General features: G+C 40.0%; 1 protein-coding gene across 4 annotated transcripts in view; it reads left to right on the forward strand.

Moving 5' to 3' along the window:
• Hmga2 (high mobility group AT-hook 2) overlaps positions 1 to 18,111 on the forward strand; it is a 133,021-nt gene that overhangs the window by 34,769 nt on the left and 80,141 nt on the right. Inside the window, exon 4 of one of the 4 annotated variants that reach the window (XM_029561561.1) lies at positions 4,043 to 4,087. The exons of the other annotated variants lie outside the window; for them this stretch is intronic. Within the exon in view, the coding sequence (XP_029417421.1) occupies positions 4,043 to 4,072 (30 nt within the window). The 3' untranslated portion in view covers positions 4,073 to 4,087. Of the gene's footprint in view, positions 1 to 4,042; positions 4,088 to 18,111 lie in introns of those variants that run through there. 4 annotated transcript variants of the gene reach the window in all.

Raw genomic sequence — 18,111 nt, forward strand, 5'->3', positions numbered from 1 at the left:
TCTCTCTCTCTCTCTCTCTCTCTCTCTCTCTCTCTCTCTCCCCTCCCTCCCTCTCTCTCTCTCTCTCTCTCTCTCTCTCTCTCTCATCTGGGACAGTGTTAAATGGTAGCTCCTTAATACATAGTTGTTGGATGAAGAAAAAACTGTATACAGTAGGCTACTCATATCCCGCATAATGATTTCTTAAAACTATGTAGTTGGAAGTTTGAAAAAAAATTATTTCCACCGGGTTATGTCATTAATTGCTATCCCCCGAGGAGTTGCTGTTGTCGCTAATCTCTTAGATCTCCTACTTAGAGGCATAAATATAAGTGACATTGGCTTGCTACTGTTTCCAGTGAGATTGCAAAATAGGAAGTAGACCTAGAAGCAGATGTTGGGAACAAAATTTAAACATAGTGAGATGTAGGTTGACTCATTAGGCCTGCTCCAAGGGCACAGTCTGAGCAGAAGCTGTAGAGCATGGAGTGTGGCCGCATGGTGCTGGGGGCTTCTGAAGAACTGGAAAAATGCTTCGACTTGGAGAGATTTCTTTCCAAATCGTTGACAACCCATTAGTGAATGATTGTTGAAAGGAAAAAGGCTCATTTAAAGGGATAATATTTGATGATTATGGTGGGCAAAACAGAATCTCATTTGGCAAATCTTGTATGTGACTCTGTTTCTTATATTTTATCTATTTTTTATGTATGTGGCTCACTATGAAACACTGAACTCAAAAATTCAATTAAGAAAATTTTCCAAATTTTCTTTTTCAAAATTATATATATATATATAATGTATGTACATATATACATGTATAGTTTAAGAATCTTGTGAGTCTCTCTGGTAAACAAAATCTTAAGCATAAATTCAGTAAAGAAATATTGTGAATGTTTTCTGAATAGACAATATTTTAAAAGTTGGTGTACCAACTTCTTTTTTAAAAAAAGATCAATTTATACACAGGCATATTCCTAAGTGCACAGTGGGACTTCGTGTTTTAAAAGGCATTAACAAATAAAATAAGCATTGGATGTGTTTGCCTGGTCTCAGAATCTTCCAGCAAACACACAAACTCTGCTGTAAGAGGAAACACATTTCTGAAAGTACGTTAAAATGCTATTTAAAAACATTCTTTACAGTGTGTATGCAATGGATGCTAACTGTTAGAAATATCTTGGATTCTAAAAAGTTAAAAAGTAAGGGCAGTACCTGTACTAAGAAGATGTTTCACCTGGCAGGTAAACCATGCCCTCAACTAAAGGGAAAAAAAAATCCCACAGGAAAAGAATGGATGTTGAGTGCTAGGTAGAGGGGCGACACTCAACTGATCATCTATATATGCGTGAGGTTTAGGAGAGGAAGCCCAGCTAAAGATTTTAAAACGTGGGGGCCGCTGGTGGAATAGCTGAAGCTGTAGCTGTGAAGCTCCCAAGAGAATGTTGAAAACAAAAGGCAGTGTGGAGAGAAGAGGAAGGGGACCCTGAGAGCCACTGAATGCAAAGGAGATAAAGCAGCTTGTCTATCACCAGTGACGGTCTGCACCGTCTTGTTCCCCAGCCACCTCGCTGTCCCTGAAGCTTAAGTAGGAGTCCTTTGCCTCTTCTCTACCTTTGCCTAGCTCATGACAATTTGCTTGGTTCTCACTTTCATTAACTATCTAGACCAGGCTCCCCACTGAGGTATACCGAGAACAGCAGCAAAGCCAAAATAATGGATACTAATCGACATTCAGTTTGAGCAGGGGAATGAACCTAGGAAGAGCCCTGTGGGGGCCAGATCATTAAGTCACACTTAGTGACATCCCATTTGCCATCTGGAAAAGATAAAGTTTTGTTGTGCAATTATCTTTATGGGATGGAGTGTTTCTGTTGGTTTACTAGAGCCATTAAACCAAAATAGGGCACAAGTGCAAGTCTGGTCTCCCAAGTCGGCTGTACCTTTCCTTCTGCAGTACAGAAGTGAACATCTGTAAGGAGGAGTAAAATGTCCCTGGTGTATTTAAACTCACTGCTTTGACTTCAAGGATCATTTGATTTCAAAGATTGAAAAAAAAAAACAAAAAACAAAACCCTCATTGCAACCTCCTTTGCATGGATCAGATGTTGAGAAAGTTGTAATTTTGGATTCAGACGAAGTGGCCTGGAAGGTTTTCACATGAATAGAACTATAAAGGTCAAGACCATGGGGCTCTGTATCCTGCCAGTCTCCCCGACCTGAAGGACTCGCCGGACTATGGTAGTGATGACTCTCACACCGACCAGACAACATAGGATTTTAAAGCCTTTTGTAAATTGCAGAATTTCTAGATGAGCTGGTTTGCCACAGAAATTGCACTTGTGCCTGATTTTAGCTAAGCAGTTTTAGCAGTCCAGCAAAAATGCTCAGCTCTGTAAAGCTAATTACAAAACAAAACTTCTCCAGATGGAAAATATACAAATACAGCAAAGAAGTACAGTTTCCCGCACTATGCCTTCGTAGTTTCAGAGCATTTCTACGAATATTATGTATGTATAGTAAACATTTATGATCACATTTAGGTCTAAGCAGCATGAGGGATTTTGTGCTGGTCATAGAAGGTGAGTCCCACAAGTAGGAATCCTTTCTATCTGAGGTAGCCATAGTAACTAAGTAGGGCCCATTTCCATTGTGCTTATTAGCTTCCAACCTGCTAACCAGGCTTAGACACTGTGGGCTCCAGGATTCCTAATTCATGTCACACCCCAGAGAGTAGGTAAGTGCTTTTCAGAAAAAGCAAACTTAAGGAAGGGATTTCAAGAGATCTGAAGAATGCCGCATAGCAGCCAAGATGATCATTTTTGGTCCAACTGTCAACTTAATTGAGTAGGGTTATACAGATGCAATTACACAACCAGAAACAGAATTATGATTACTAAGAAATTAGTATCGTTTTTTTTTGGGGGGGGGTGCCTTCTTGAGATACTCTGTTACCAGCTGCATTTTTTGCTGTTTTGTAGACAGTGCACATTCACCTTGCACTTGGCCGGCAACAGTAGCATTACTATTTACATTCATGCTTTTTCTTAGTACAGGGAGATATTTAACACAGTAGAAAAGTGGTTTGAACTCATGGCTACCATTAATGTTGCAGTGTTCTCATACTCTTCTTTTTCCAAGGACACACAGCAAATTATCTTTGTGCTTCCATTTAGCGTTCATAGGATATTTGCCTTTGGAATGTATTGCAGTAATACTAAAACTCATCATGAAGCTGTATCACTAACATTATTCACATTAGCTCCTTTGCACATCACCATATTCTTGTTTGGTATAATGAGAATGAAATTTTTTCATTGTACGTAAACAAGGTACTCTATCATAATTAAACATAGATGCACTGAAAATATAGCCATTGGGTTAAATAATTTTCTGTATTAAATTTGAATCTGTCTTCAGACTCTGAACATTTCAGATTTGAACTGGAATGCAGTATAGAAGGCCGTGGAATGACATCTTCCCAGTGTCAAGGTGGGAAGGTGCATTCTCTTCATCTACCTTCCCATCTCGATTTCACTAGCATTCAAGTGACAATGTCTGGCTAAAATGATGGAGAATAAAAATGTGTAAGTTCTTGGAGTTATGTGGAATATATAATTATAATTCCTTTGTGTCCAAGGGAGGTGGACCTCTATATGACAGAGCCAAGCTGTTCACAAACATAAAGTAGAAAGTTGACATTGAGAATGACCCCTAGGGAAGCAACTGTTCACTCAATGCAGTAACATTTAGCATGACCCTCTAATGTTAGGCCCTCTGCTAGACACTGAAGGGGTGTCTAGAGCAAAAATACTGGCATGATTTTTACATTGTAAGAAGGAGTTAGAAACAATGGCCCCATTCTTAAAGCAGAAAGCTGATCCTCTTCAAGCGGTGTTAGGAGCTAAGAAGAAAAGTGAGTAAAATCAATGTGATGCAGAGTATTGGGGTATAGACAGCTTCTTAAATTTTAATTATTTATTTTTTCAGTGATAAGAATTCAAACCAAGGTTTTCATGTATGCTACTACTAAGCTGCACACTGTCCCTCTTTCTGCCCAAAGGAGGATCTCCTTTATAGACACTTTGAGTGAGCTTCATGGAGCTAGTCATGTGTCCAGATGACAGAAAGGATCTACCACCACCAGGCTGGCATCTCTTGGATGGCATTAGCCATAATCAGTCACAAGGAAAGAATTAAGAGCTGAGTATTCACGTTGGTGTGATGTTTAACCCCTGGGTCATGCAAACTGCGCCTTGGGTCAGGGGGGGATACCAGATAATACACTGAGGGTGCCATAAGAGTCAGAGAAAAGAAGACCTGACCTATTACGCCTGTTCTTTCTGGGCCAGCTGTGTACCAAAGTTTAAAAAAATAATGTAATTAATATCATTGCTCCCACTCATTCGTCTCCCACCTTGCATTCTTCACCACAGACTTAAGAAAGTAATCAAAGTCATTGTGAATGCAGTCAAGCTTCCTTTCAGTGGTGCTAATTTACAAACGAAATTAAATCGTAGCTAGCATGTATCTGCACTGGTTGGCATTGTGTGCTCTCAACTCACCCGAGTCCAACTGAGAGGGAGAAAAGGGAGAAGATGGGGTCGGGGTCGGGGTTGGGGGGTTCTAGATTTCTGGTTCCTGGATGGTACAGAACATAACAGAAGAGAGCACGGAAAAGAATGGAAAGAAGAAAGATGCATCAGACTCCTCAGCTGAGTTAAGCTGCTAGCGCACATAATGATCATAGGAACAGTGACCCACAAATTAGGGCCTGCCATTCTTGTTGATGGCTATTTCTGAATGTAGCCAGTGACGCCGGCTGTGTAGAAATAGCTGCTTGTCCTGTTTTTGTGATGAACAGAAGTCAACCCCACTGCCAGCCAAGTTCTTTTCTCACTACTCTCTCTGTTGAGAATATCTTTGTATTCGGATACAAAGACACCATGAAATCCGCAGGCCTTGTCAGGAAGGGGACCTTCTAGGAACTTAATCTACAGGGAGGAGAGCCAGGAACCAGCACACTTGGAGTGGCATCTGAGCAGGAGCGGTCAGAATTGGCCAGCTAGTCTTCCCTTAGCGAGTGTTTATTATGTCCAAGCTACAGAGCTAATGACTGTGAAAAGACTTGAAGGAAGGAGAAGGCGGAAACCCGTCCTCATGATACTGACAAATCAGTTGGGCTGAGCACACATGAATCAACCATAGCACACTGCTGCCAAGTTCAAATTGTATAAAAGTGGAGGATATGAGTCTTGTGGGGACACAGAGTTGAGGCGTAAGCTATTAGTCAGTACTATAACGCTGACTAAAGAACGAGAAGCTTGGGTGGGGTTTCAAAGGAAATAAGAAAAAGATGTGAATTAATATCCTTAAAGCTAGTCACCTGTAAAAGGCTAGAGGCACCTTGAGATCCAGGATGTAGCCTTTCTTTGTTACATATTCCTAGAATTCCCTTGTTGCTTGTTAGACTGCTGGTAGTAGAATTTACCAAGGGCTTAGACTTGGGTACCATGTTGCTAAAATGACTAAACACCTCGTAGATCTTCCCCTTTTGTTCTCTGATGTTCACCCCTTTCTGATTTCTTTCATCTCCCTACAAGGCTCACAAAAGAATCTCTGCATCTGAGAAGGAGCAGATATCCAGTAACCTACTAGCTGGCCCCACTACGGGGGGTGGGGGGGTGGGCGTGGGATCTGTTGAATGCCACTGGAAATGTAAGAATCTCTTGTGAAGTGAGGTCCCAGGAGAAAAGTAGTGGTTAAATTGCTGCCTGAAACTCTTTTTTCCACTGTGAGTGCAGATAAGTGCCTGATCTTGCAGTATCGAGTTTCTGACTTCTTTGTTCTGCCTTCATTTTTAAAAATGCCATTTTCAGTTGTTCTTAGAGTTCAGAGAATGTCAAAGAACTTCTCCTGGTGGTAGGTGGTTTTACAAAGCACGTGAAGAATGAAAACCGAGCATCATTCTGACAGCGGTCCATTAAAGATGGAGAGAAGTCCAGTTACTTCCCACTGGTGTTTGAACAGGAAACAGGAAAGAGGAAACTGAGGCAGAGTTACACCATTTGGACCCAAAGCACCATTTACCTTGAAGATAGGGAACAATTGAAGGGAAAGTTTCTTTGTCTATGTTCTGTACAGATTATTGCTATTTTCTCCATGGTTCTTGTCCAGTTCAGGACATCTTCAAGGATAGTTAGGGAACTAACCATGAGATGGCAGAAGTACTGGGGAGTATCTATTTCTGTAGAACTCTTCAATCCAAATCACCGCTAGAACCAATGGGAATGTTGGTGTCAGTTTTAATAAGTTGTCAGCTTGGTGATTACTGGTCTTTATTGGTCATTCAGTTTGTCTTGTTTAATTTCCTTTTTTAAAATATTTTATTTTATTTCTTATTTTATATGTATGAGTATATTGCCTGCACGTATGTGAGTGCACCTGTGTCATGCAATGCCATGGAGGTCAGAAGAGGGCTTTGGATTCCCCTGGAACTGGAGGTAAGGACAGTTCGTAGCCGTCATGTGGGTGCTGGGAATCGAACCCGGGTCCTCTGCAAGAGCAGTCAGTGCTCTTAACCTCTGAGCCATCTCGCCAGCCCCTAGTTTTCATTTTTGAAGGCAAAGAAACATCTCACGAGGCTAGTGTTGAACTTGTGAGACTCCTGACTCTCCAGTGCTAGGATTATATGTGTGACCACTACACATCACTGTTGGCTATTCTTGATAGGATAATAGAATCATGACCTTTTGAGATTGAAAATAAATTAAGAATTGGGCCAAAATCCAAAATATAGACAATGTCATAAATTCCCAGGCTGCCAGCACTTTGTATGCAAATGAGGCTAATGGAATGCCATTGATTTTTTTCCTACCATATGCTTCAAGAGATTAGCCTTGCTAAGCCACTGTACTTCTTTAATCCATGAGATAAAAACTCCATTTATGAAATATTCAATTTATGGAGAACTAGGTGAGAATAAACACAGGAGCTATTTTCTAAGGATCAACTTTGTTCAATTCAAGACCAAGCAGGTATTGGTTTTACCAAGTTGGTTGATTTTTGTAGCAGTTTTTCCAGGCCGGATTAGTTTGGAAGTACATGATTTGAGATAGGGCAGTACCTGAATCACCATCATATAGTACCTTCACAAACCAAAACAAGACTAGAGAAGGAGGATGATTGTCATAAACGATCTCAGAATGATAACTCAGCCATAACAGCAAGAATGACTATACTTCAGGGGCCCTATCCAAAAGAGGACAATTAACTTAGTATGTAAGGATCTGCCTGCTGGGTTGATAGGTCCCCAGTCAGATCTGATGTTGTATTTCGTGTAACCTTTGCTATTTACTGAGGTTACCAGGGAAACACTGAAGAGGATGCTGTCCATAGGGTCAACCCTCAGGAGCACCTTCGATTCCCTGCTCTTTCTCACAAGACAGATCTAATTATTGCTGCTTGGTTTCTGCATTTGTGAAAGAATAGTCAAGAAATACAAGCTTTCGTTTCGTTCAGCTGTATACTGTTTTGAGCATTCACATTATTTCACATAGGTATTTAAACACAGTCTTATGTAATATTCTCAATCTATACTTACAAAAGGCCTACTCCAAAGAAGGCAGTGTTCTAGTAGCCTCAAAATGCATCTTTAGGCCAGGAATGGTGGTGTGTACCTTTAATCCCAGTACTTGGGAGGCAGAGGCAGGCAGATCTCTATTTTTTTGAGACCAACATGGTCTACATAGAGAGTTGAGAGCAGCTGGGGCTAGAGGGAGATCCTGTCTCAAAAAAACAAAACAACAAGAAAGATTTATAAAACATTTTATTACAGCTTCATAAATTAAGAAACTGAGTCTCGGGAAATTTAAATAACCTGTACAGATAGATACACAAGCTAGAAAGTTACCAAACCAACTCTTGTTCCCAGGTATGTAAGACTGAGACCCATGATTTTCTGTACCAGGCTGACAATAAAATTAGAAGAATTATGGAAATTTTTGGGTTTTAGTCCTTTTCACACTTACATTTAGTTTTAAAACCACTGGTTATGCTTTGAAAAAAAATGGTTCTCAATGTCAATTTATATTTGATAAACATATAATTAACAATGTGTACATACAGGTCATTATAGGTTTGTGTGCAAGAAAATATGGCTCTTCGCTGCAAAGATTTATAATTAAACGGTAGGCATGCATACATGTCAAGCTTCTGCTTATTTTAAACTCCAACCGTATATCAAACATTATGCTGGGCTTTATAAACATTGTTTTGCTTTAATATTTAGCCCTTCCAAGAGTTTTATAATGTAGTTATTTTATTTATTTGTCAAGATATAAGGACTGGGAATATGGCCCAGTGGAAGTACCTAGCATGTATGAGGCCCTAGATTCAATCTCCAGTGCTGAGAAAAAAAATTACACAGGTTCCTTTGCAGTTGGAGAGATGGCTCAGCAGTTAAGAGCACTGGCTGCTCAATTCCCAGCACTCACATGGCTGCTAACAACCGTCTATAACTCCAGTTTCAGGGGATCTCACACCCTCTTCTGACTCCCTGGGGCATTGCATGACACCAGTGTACCTACCCACATGTAGGCAATATACTCATATACATAAAGTAAAACAATAAATAAAATATTTTCAAAAGATGCAAATCTATGAAACACTTATTCCAACCAGGTAAAAACAAGGAAGGTTTTATACCAAGGATATGGATAGGCTTCAGCCAAGTGCTAAAGAATGAATGGAATTTTAATGGGACAGCTAGGAGAGGAATTGCTTGGAGAAGGCCTTCCATGCCATATGAGGTTGACGCTGAATCAATGGAGGAAGGGAAAAGTAGGACATGTTTAAGCAAAAGCAACAAGTTTGGGTGGGATGGCCAGAATGAAGGTTGTAACATGGGTAAGGGGTGCATGTGGACAGTGAGCCTCAACAGTAGATAATAATACTTCTTGAGAGCCAGCATGGCATACATATGGACGTTGGGCATTATGGGAAATGGAAACTATTAAGAATTCTAGGCAAGGGAATGACCAATCTAATCTGAGCTGATTTAGAAAAAACTGGGCAGAGTCAGTATCCTGCATCATCAGCCACAGTCAAATGACCCATATGGTGCAATTGTTTGTTATACCTTTCTTTAGAAATCAGGTTTCTAAATATTTATTATTATTTTTAACCCAGTGAGTCAAGTTAACACTACTCATATATGCATGGGGGGGGCAGAACCATTCTTCTTCAGAATTCGGTTTTTAGAAATGTGTTTATAGGCTCAGTGGTGCGTACCTTCGCTCTCAGCTACTTCAGGAGGCTGTGTATGCAGCCAGCCAGAGCAACACAGCAGCACCCTATTGCCCACTTTATCCATCTTCCAAAGTACATGTGTCTAATACAGATTTATGCATTTGAAAATGATTGGAAAAAAAACCCTACTACTTTATTGCATGAAAATATTGTGAGTTTTTGTATTGACAACAGGTAGTACTGGGCCAGCCACATTATTGGTGGTTGTACTGCTTGTGATTGGTCCTGTTCTGTGACAGCAGAGTGCAGTACCTGCTGCACAGACTGTCCAGCCAGAAAAGCCTACAGTACTATCTGACAGCACACGTTTCCTGACACCTGCCTCAGTGTCTCTTCCTGGCCCTCTTAATCCATTTAAATGGGTTTCTTCTCATAGTGTGTGAATGGAAAATGAATTTAAGTTCATTAATGGAAGAAAAAAAAAATTGGTTTTCCTTCCAGGTATTATTTTTTCCCTTCTCTGGAGAATTTTGCTTGTTCCATGTCTAAAGTCTCAAAGCTAAAACCTAATGAGGTGGAATGTGTTTTCTCCATTACCATCTCCCTTTCCTATGGGGATTCTGGAAGTGTGGGTTTCCATTTAAGTGAGAGGACCACATTCCTTTTCTAGGCACATTCCACTCTTGGTGCCTTGGTGGTCAGATCCACAGAACCATGCCAAATGAGCTGCTCTAGGTCTTTGAAAAATCTGTTACTGTTTGAATTTTGTCCACACCTCTTCCCCTGGAAGGCTCGGGGATAGTGAAATAACCTTTGATTACGAACAGTATACTTAACTTTCCAGTTTCGGCTGCTTGTGTTGCAGTGACCTATCGGTTGCCTTGTGTGTATTACAGAGCCATAGCACAGCACCAGAGCAGTCTGTGGTTTACAGGGCTTTGGGCACAGCAAAAGGAGCACAATCCATGTTTGTATACCAAAGGCATTGTGTTATAGCAGATGGTAAGTGGGAAACATTTTGTCCTCTTTATGCGTCTCTTCCACTCCTGAGCCAATGTGATCGTGGCATCTACACATCGTCCCTCAGAGAGTAGCCCTCACAGAAAGCAGTCTAAAGAAGGTCACAGTCATTCTGCACTGAAAACTCCAAGAGGCACTCCTCAGTCCTCCGCTCATGTCTATTCTGAAATACCTGACACACAAACTAAGGCTTCCCTGTTTCACATTTTTCTTCTTTAGAGCCCAGAACAAAAACTTAACTTCTCATTTCCTTTCTTGCCCGAAAGAACCTAGCATGCTCTCCTCTCCCTGCCTGCCCTGTACGTTTTGCACATCTCCAGGTTTTTGTCTGAGGCAGGCCCTCTAGTTTTCTTTCCCTGTCCAGTTCGAGTTTGCTCCCCCACATCATGTGTTTACTGCAACCTGCATTTCAGTGCCTGTGTCCTTAGCTTATTCAAGTGCATCATCGTCCGCGTGATCTCCGCTGACTCTCTTCTTTCAGCACTCAGCATAGTGTCATGCCTGGCTCCTGGATGGTCCTAGAGCCATGTGTTTTGAGTTTTCTTTTTCTCCATTCAACACTGCTTCTTTCTTTGCACAGGCCCTTATCATCCCTCACTTGAACTGTTTGCACTCTGGTTTCCAGTCTGTCTCTAGTCTTCTCTGCCCAGCCCACCCCCAGTATCACTACAAGTGTTACCTCCCGAACAGAAACCTTATCTCTCTCCTGCCAAAAACTCTCAGTGGCTACCGTTCTCCCAAGGGATAAAATCCAAACATCTTGTGTCCATATAACACCAGGTCTGGCTTCTGATCTTGCTTCCTACTGCTCCACTGGCTGCAGTGTTCACTTCCTCTTTCAGAAAGGGAAGTTTTTCTGCAGCTGGCATGGGTTCTTTACACCTCGACTCAGACTGGCGTATGTTTAACCTTTTTTTCTCCATCAGAATAAATCTCAACACATCTCCCAAGGTCCAGTTCCAGTATGGTAGTTCTCTTTTGAAATTCGTTTTTTCCTTCTCCTGACCACCAAGTCAGTGGGCACACACATCTGGCACAGAGCACATTTCACAGTGTGCTATGAGTGTTTTATTAATGCATTTTTCATACACAAGACTAGGTTTCATTTGTCTTTGAATTCACAGCACAAAGCACAGTAGCTATCTTATTTTTAAAAAGCATCTGAAGAATGAATGTGTCCAAATTATGAGTCTGAGTCTGCATGATGACCCCCTTTTAGGTTCTGGGGCCTATTATTAGAAATGAATGGTGCCATAGAAGCCTTATAACATAACTTTTGACAAAACCGCTTTAGTTCTCCTCCATTTTCTTTTCTTTATTGAGTCAGGTTAAATGTAGAGGGCAACAGCAATCCATGCAGTCAGGTGTCCACTACATCTTATAGGATCATAGTCACTTTCATAGAATGGAGGAAGAGAGACTTCCAATGTCACTGCCAGTGAATCATTGAGATAAAGTTTAACTTTCCATATGAAAACTAAATAGCCTGGTGGAAAGTTAGTGCCTTATTGGACACATAAATTATGCTTATATGTATAACATGCATATTAAATATCCATAAATACCCATATATACTTATATGTAATGATTATTACATTATTCCAAGTTTTATTTTGCAATATTCACCCTTGGCAAATGATCGTTTTAAATCAGTAATGAAGACAAGGCCATGGGGATCCACTTTTACATCTTGCTTGTGGTATTTTCCCCTACTTACATAACAATAACAATAATGACAGAATGTTTTATTAGATCATTAACATGCAGGACATCCATAGGGTTTAATATGTGGCCCCTACCCTTATGAAACTCAAAAATTCATGCTCACAAATAAGTAACACATAACGCAGTTTGGTATATTTGAACTAATGGCAAACAAGAAGCGAGATTTCACTATACCACACCATATTTTATTGTAGTACTTTTTACACACTAGATATTGCTGTGTGAATGTTGTACCAATAAAACAGAGGCCCTCTTCTGTCCTCTGCAGGTACTACACACACGTGGTTCACTTATATACCTGCTGACAAAGCACTCATACACATAAAATAAAATATTAAAAAAGACTTCACATTTTCATAGATCTCATTGATTATTCAGTTAAGACATTTTTGTCTTGCAAATCTAAAATTAAAATTGATAAATATATGCTATACATAATGAAAATATTTAAGAAAATTAACGAGTGTATAAAAATGTATTTAGAGCTATGCGGTCTACTACTTAGTTGAAAACTTTGCCTGTCTTGCTGGGACACACAGAGTAAAAGTATATACCAAGGACTTTGATGATGTGAAAAGAAACTCAGGAAATTTCAAGCATCTTTAAATGGGAAGAAATGACTCTCATACAACAAAGCCTAAGTTTCCAATGGGAAGGAAACCATCTGAAGATGTGGTTCCTTCTAGAAGTTGTTTTAGCTCTTTTCAGAAAGAGGCATACAATAACCAACCATAGGTCATTCTTCACCCCTTTCATTTGGAATGGAATGCAGGCAAACTGTGTATAGTGGTTCTTTGAGTTGATATAATATGCATGAGGCTGTTCAGATTTACCCTTGGAGCCTCCTTAAGGTTTGCCAAGATATTTTTTTCTTTATGTGTAAAGAGTTGATGACTATGCTTCTAATGCATCCATTTTTCTGCATCTCTGAGTGCAAGTTTATATTTTCATGGGGTATGCTTCAAAATATTGAGCCTATTTAAATGGTTGCCTCCAAGATCCTCTTTCTCTTTTTCAGTCTGGGGCTCCATCCTAGGAAAATAAAGTCATATCTTGAAAAGATATTTCTACAAGTTTTTCCACTGCAGAAATATTAAAATCTTATATATTTGCATGTACTTATTCTATGTCCTTCCTTTTATCCAATCAGATTTTCTCCCCTGTAGTAATACTGTTTTAGAGCTACTATTAGGGCTAGAGAGATGGCTCAATGGTTAAGAGCAGTCACCTGACTGCTCTTGCAGAGCACCGGGGTTTGATTCCCAGCACCCACATGGCAGCTACGAACTGTCCTTAACTCCAGTTCCAGGGGAATCTGACACCCTCTTCTGATCTCTTTGCACGACATGGTTGCACTCACGTACATGCAGGCAATACACTCATACACATAAAATAAAAATAATAAATAAAATAAAAAAGGAACTACTGTGTAACTTGATACTACAGCCATAGTGGGTTTGTTTTGCTTTAGTTGTGAATGTGTAAAAGTAAAAAGAATTTCGCAGGCTAAATAGCATTAATAGTTAATACAAGAAGTAATTCCTCCAGTGTAGACCTAAATTGAATTTTCCCTCCTCCATTGCCTTTGTAGATATATTTACAGTGGTTTACTGCATGCTTCTTGGGTTTTGTTAATGACAGTAATAACCACGTTATTTCATTTAATTGAATAGTTGTGTTCTTAGAAGAGTAAATGGTGCTATTCTAACGTGATCTATTTACATGCATTAGAAATTACAGTTTATAAGAACCCCTAGTTCCTTATTTTAAAGACCAGTAAGTGCTGCAAAGAATCCTTTATAGAGATTTCATGTATTCAGTTTAATGTTGTTAATATTAAGGCTTACATCAGCCAACAGTCTGAACTACCAATTTGGCAGATGCGGGGTCTTTTTATTATTTTTATTTCCTGTTTTCTTTGAACTGTTTCTTTGGTTGTTTTACAGTCATTAGAGAATGAAGTTATTAAGTAGAGACTGCTTCTCCAGCTATTTTTAGAATCTTTGATTTTAAAAAAAGTACTTGGAAGGAAGAAACAGAACTGCATTCTCTCAGGCTGAGCCCAGTACCCCTTATCATGGGACTTAGGGAGGTTTATTTTTTTCCTCGTGTCTTTAGATTTTGACAAAACTATTTCTTTGGACATTCTTTAGTTTTCTTCTAAACTTGTTATATAGGAATGTAGTAGTGGCAGTTCAGTTTATCATATGCAAATATGATTGCAGATAGTTTCCATAGTTGCTATGGTCTGCCCTAATGTGCATGAAAAGTACTTTCTTTTTTAAAAAAAAACCTTAGAAATTCTATATCACAGTTCTGCTGAATGGATTCTAAATTGTTGTGAAATTGTCAGCTATTTGTGTATACATATTTTGAGGAGTTTTGCATGAGGAAAACATGTGGCATACTCCTTCCCGAATCCCAGTATAAGGTACCACATGCTGAAACACTCATAAAACACCTGCAGTGATCTTTGTCAGGTGGTTACTTTGTATGAGGCAGCACTGAACACTCCCGTTCTACTCTCATTTAGCACATATGCAATCGTGTTCTCAATTATTTTCATTAAGCCAGATCCTATGAACCTAAGAAAGAGTCTAGATTGGTAATTTCCAGTTTCTCTTTCTGTCACTATAAAGCAGGGTTTTGGTTGTTTGAGACAGTGTCTTGCTGTGTAGTTCAGACTGGCCTTAAATTCATGATTCTCCTGACTTTGGCTTCTAATTTAAAATCATTTTGGCCACTTAAGACTAAATTCTGTAAAAAAAAAATTCACATTTTTTACCTAATAACAAATGCTTTTGGCCATTTACAAACAAAAATTAAAAGGTTTCAAATAGTGTTCTAGACAGCCATGTAAACATCTGTCCCTAAAGCATATTAAATAATATGGTTCTCCACCACGTTTAGGCAGTATTTGCTACAGGAGAAAAAGAACTTGTCTTAACCTTTGAGCAGACCAGCTAGTTGAGAATGTGGCAGGTGGAGGGGGTGGGAATAGGGTGTGTGTGAGACAGGTGAGCCTGTCTAAGGAGCTGGAGCAGGGGCAGGGTGAATGTGGAGGGGGGAGGGTACAAACACTGGGCTCTAGGTGGCTGGTTCACTCTTTCTGGCCCTAGCTGTGAAGTGATTTATGGGAGCAGCTTGGGCCATATATCACCTTCCTGGTTGGCTTTGTTGACACCTTGTCACATTCTTGTGGGCTTGAGGAATTCATTGTTCTTCTTTGAACTGATAAGAACCCCCCCAAAAAAATAGGAAAAGAAGAGAGAGAGAGAGAGAGAGAGAGAGAGAGAGAGAGAGAGAGAAATTAAAGGATTTCTCACCAACACCCTGGGAAAAGGAGGTACAGTGCTGACACCACACAGACAGGCTGTTACCAGGCAATGCTGACTTTAAGTCTGGTCCCCAACAGCAGGAAACCTGGCCATGGGGCACACTGAAGCTTTCTTGGCCCTCTGGAAGCAGTTTCCAGCCTGGGAGCAGTTTCTTTCTGCTGGGAGGAGCTCTGCAGAGGACTTTGTGAGGAAAGAGGGAGGGGGCTTTCTTCTAGAAGCAGCAGATAGAAAGGTATAGAAGAGATTCCAAGGGAGGGTCAAATGACACTGATCACTGGAAGAAAGTAAAACGTGTGCTTTGACTTTTGATGTGAGCTGGTCTCTTCAGAGTTCGCTGTGCTGTAGTGTGGTTTCCGGGCACAGTGCCACACTGCCCTCTCCCCTTTGATGTGTAGCACCCCGTGCTTCGCTTTGTATTTTGGCAGCCTACGCGCAGAGCAGAGCCTGGCATTTGAGCCCAGTGCTTTGAAGACAAGGAAAAAAATAGTTTGAGCGTGGGTACACACCCATCTACTGGCCAGAAGTTTGTGTCTTCCGCACATAGGTTACCATCTCCCACTTCAATAGGACAAATGAATGATCCGCCAGGATTTTCAGATCTCTCTAATAATCGTTGCTTTAAAAAAATGGATTATGCTTTTTTTCATTCAAGGAAAGCAGCACATCAAATCACATGTGCCGCGTCATGGAACTGTAAATACTTCCTTCGGTGAAAATGTATGTGTTCTCTAAGAGCACCCAAGCACAGATGTTCCGCTCACTAATATTCTGTCATAGTGCTATTCTTGATTGGAAGAAGCTGTACTCCAGCCAGCAGTAAGGTGTTTGGGGAGCGTGCACCCTTTTGTGTTACAGTGTTAACAAGTTCATGTGTAATGCCATTAGTCACGGCACCTGGAAACACCCTTCACACATTCCCACTGTGAACCTCATTTTGAACTATGGCCATTGAAAACTGTTTAGTCTTACCGCCCTCTGTGGCTGTGTTCACTTAGAATGCGCATATATAACTGCTTGTTCTTGATTTCCCAAACCTTTACTGTGCTGTAAACAAAGGATTCATGAAGAACTGCCAAGGTGGGTGGCCGGATTCCAGAGCAGACATTAGAGGGTCCTGAATGCAGGTGAAAGTGACCCAGGAAACATGCAAAAGTCTAGGAACTGCAGGGTTAAAATAAGAAGCTACTTGTGGAAAACACACACCTCTTGTTTTGTGTTATGTCCCTATTTTCAAGTGATATTTAACCACCTAAATGCATGCAATACTGTACATAATAATAATGCATCAAATTGTTAATGTGTATCTATTTTTTTTTAATCTATAAGCCTAGTTTCTTTGCCAGTTTTGCTTTTACGTTTTCCCTAGCGTGGCGTCTCCTGTGGTTTCCAGAAGTCAGTTGGTTTATTGATAGTGTTTCACTGCTCTCTGCTGGAGAAGCCCAAAGCCAGCCCAGGCATTTAGGGCAAATCACTTTCAAGAAATACAGGTGTGATGGCTGGCCTGATCAACTCCTGGCATCCTGAATTCAATTCAATATGAGGTATTTTTATGCTGGTCAGAGATCACAGGTTTTATAAGCCATGTTTTCCAGGCTAGAAAGGTTTCTCAGAGAGGGGGATGGGTAAGATAAAAATGTGTGACATCATCCAAATTCCAATTTCTTACTTCAAGTGCTGTCCTTTACAAAGATATCCCATATAACGGTGCCTAGAGTCTGTGAAGTTTCTCAAGTTATTTCTTAACCTGTCCATTCTTGATACATAGATGTTTAATTTCTTTTGTTATATACGTCTATGTCAATAATCCCCCCACCTCCAAAAGAAAGCAAGTAAAGCCCTTTGAACAAATGATACCAAGTTTAAAACAGTCTATGTGTAAAGGATTTCTCCCACTTTTCTAGACTTTTTTGAGTATGTGCATGGCTGGAGGCAAAGGATCAAAATTATTTACCAAGTAAGCAGAAAGTGTGTTCGTACATGTTTTCCTTCAAAACTCATCCAAACAGGAATAAATATTAGTTTATATGTTCATTTTAATGGATATAAAACTGTACCATAAGTTGAATGCTGTACTTATATAGTTTGAAACAAAACCAGTAAATGCTTTAAGTGGATATTGTTTTGGATATGTTAAACATGCATGTACATATATGTTGATACACACGTACATACGTGTTTACATGCATATATACATATATTTGGGTGGGAAGAGAGAGTAAAGATATAAATTTAACGTTTCATATTCTTTTCAGTCAGGCATCTCTTGATGTCAACAACTTGATGGATATAAATCATAAAAGGCTGGCCCTCTAGCAGCATTAAAGTGTGTTCTCTTCTCCAGCATTCCAAGTGAATTATTCCTGCACTGTCAAAAACAACAAAAACATTTAGGAAGGATTGTTTATTTTACAGTGGTTGACCAAAAGTATGCAAGTGGTTATAAAAAATAGAGAGAGAGACAGCTAAAGGTGGGAGGTGCCACTTTACACATCCTGAAATCCATTCACAAACCTTTGACACTTTTTTTTGAGACAAGTGGTCATACTATGTAGCCCTGGCTGGCCTGGGACTTGCTATGTAGACTAGGCTGACCTCAAACTCACAGAGATTCACCTGCCTCTTCCCCCTGAGTGCTAGAAGTAAATGCATGACTTTGACACCTACTCTTTTTTTAAAAAAATTTTTTTTGAATTTTTGTGATTTTCATACAATTTGATGGTATTTAGATCCCGTCCCTATCCACACCTCCCCATACTGCCCCTACCCAATTTAATGAACTGTATTATATATTATATATATG

This window comes from Nannospalax galili, unplaced genomic scaffold (genome assembly GCF_000622305.1).
Source record: "Nannospalax galili isolate Female #2095 unplaced genomic scaffold, S.galili_v1.0 scaffold110, whole genome shotgun sequence".
In the NCBI taxonomy this organism is placed as follows: domain Eukaryota; kingdom Metazoa; phylum Chordata; class Mammalia; order Rodentia; family Spalacidae; genus Nannospalax; species Nannospalax galili.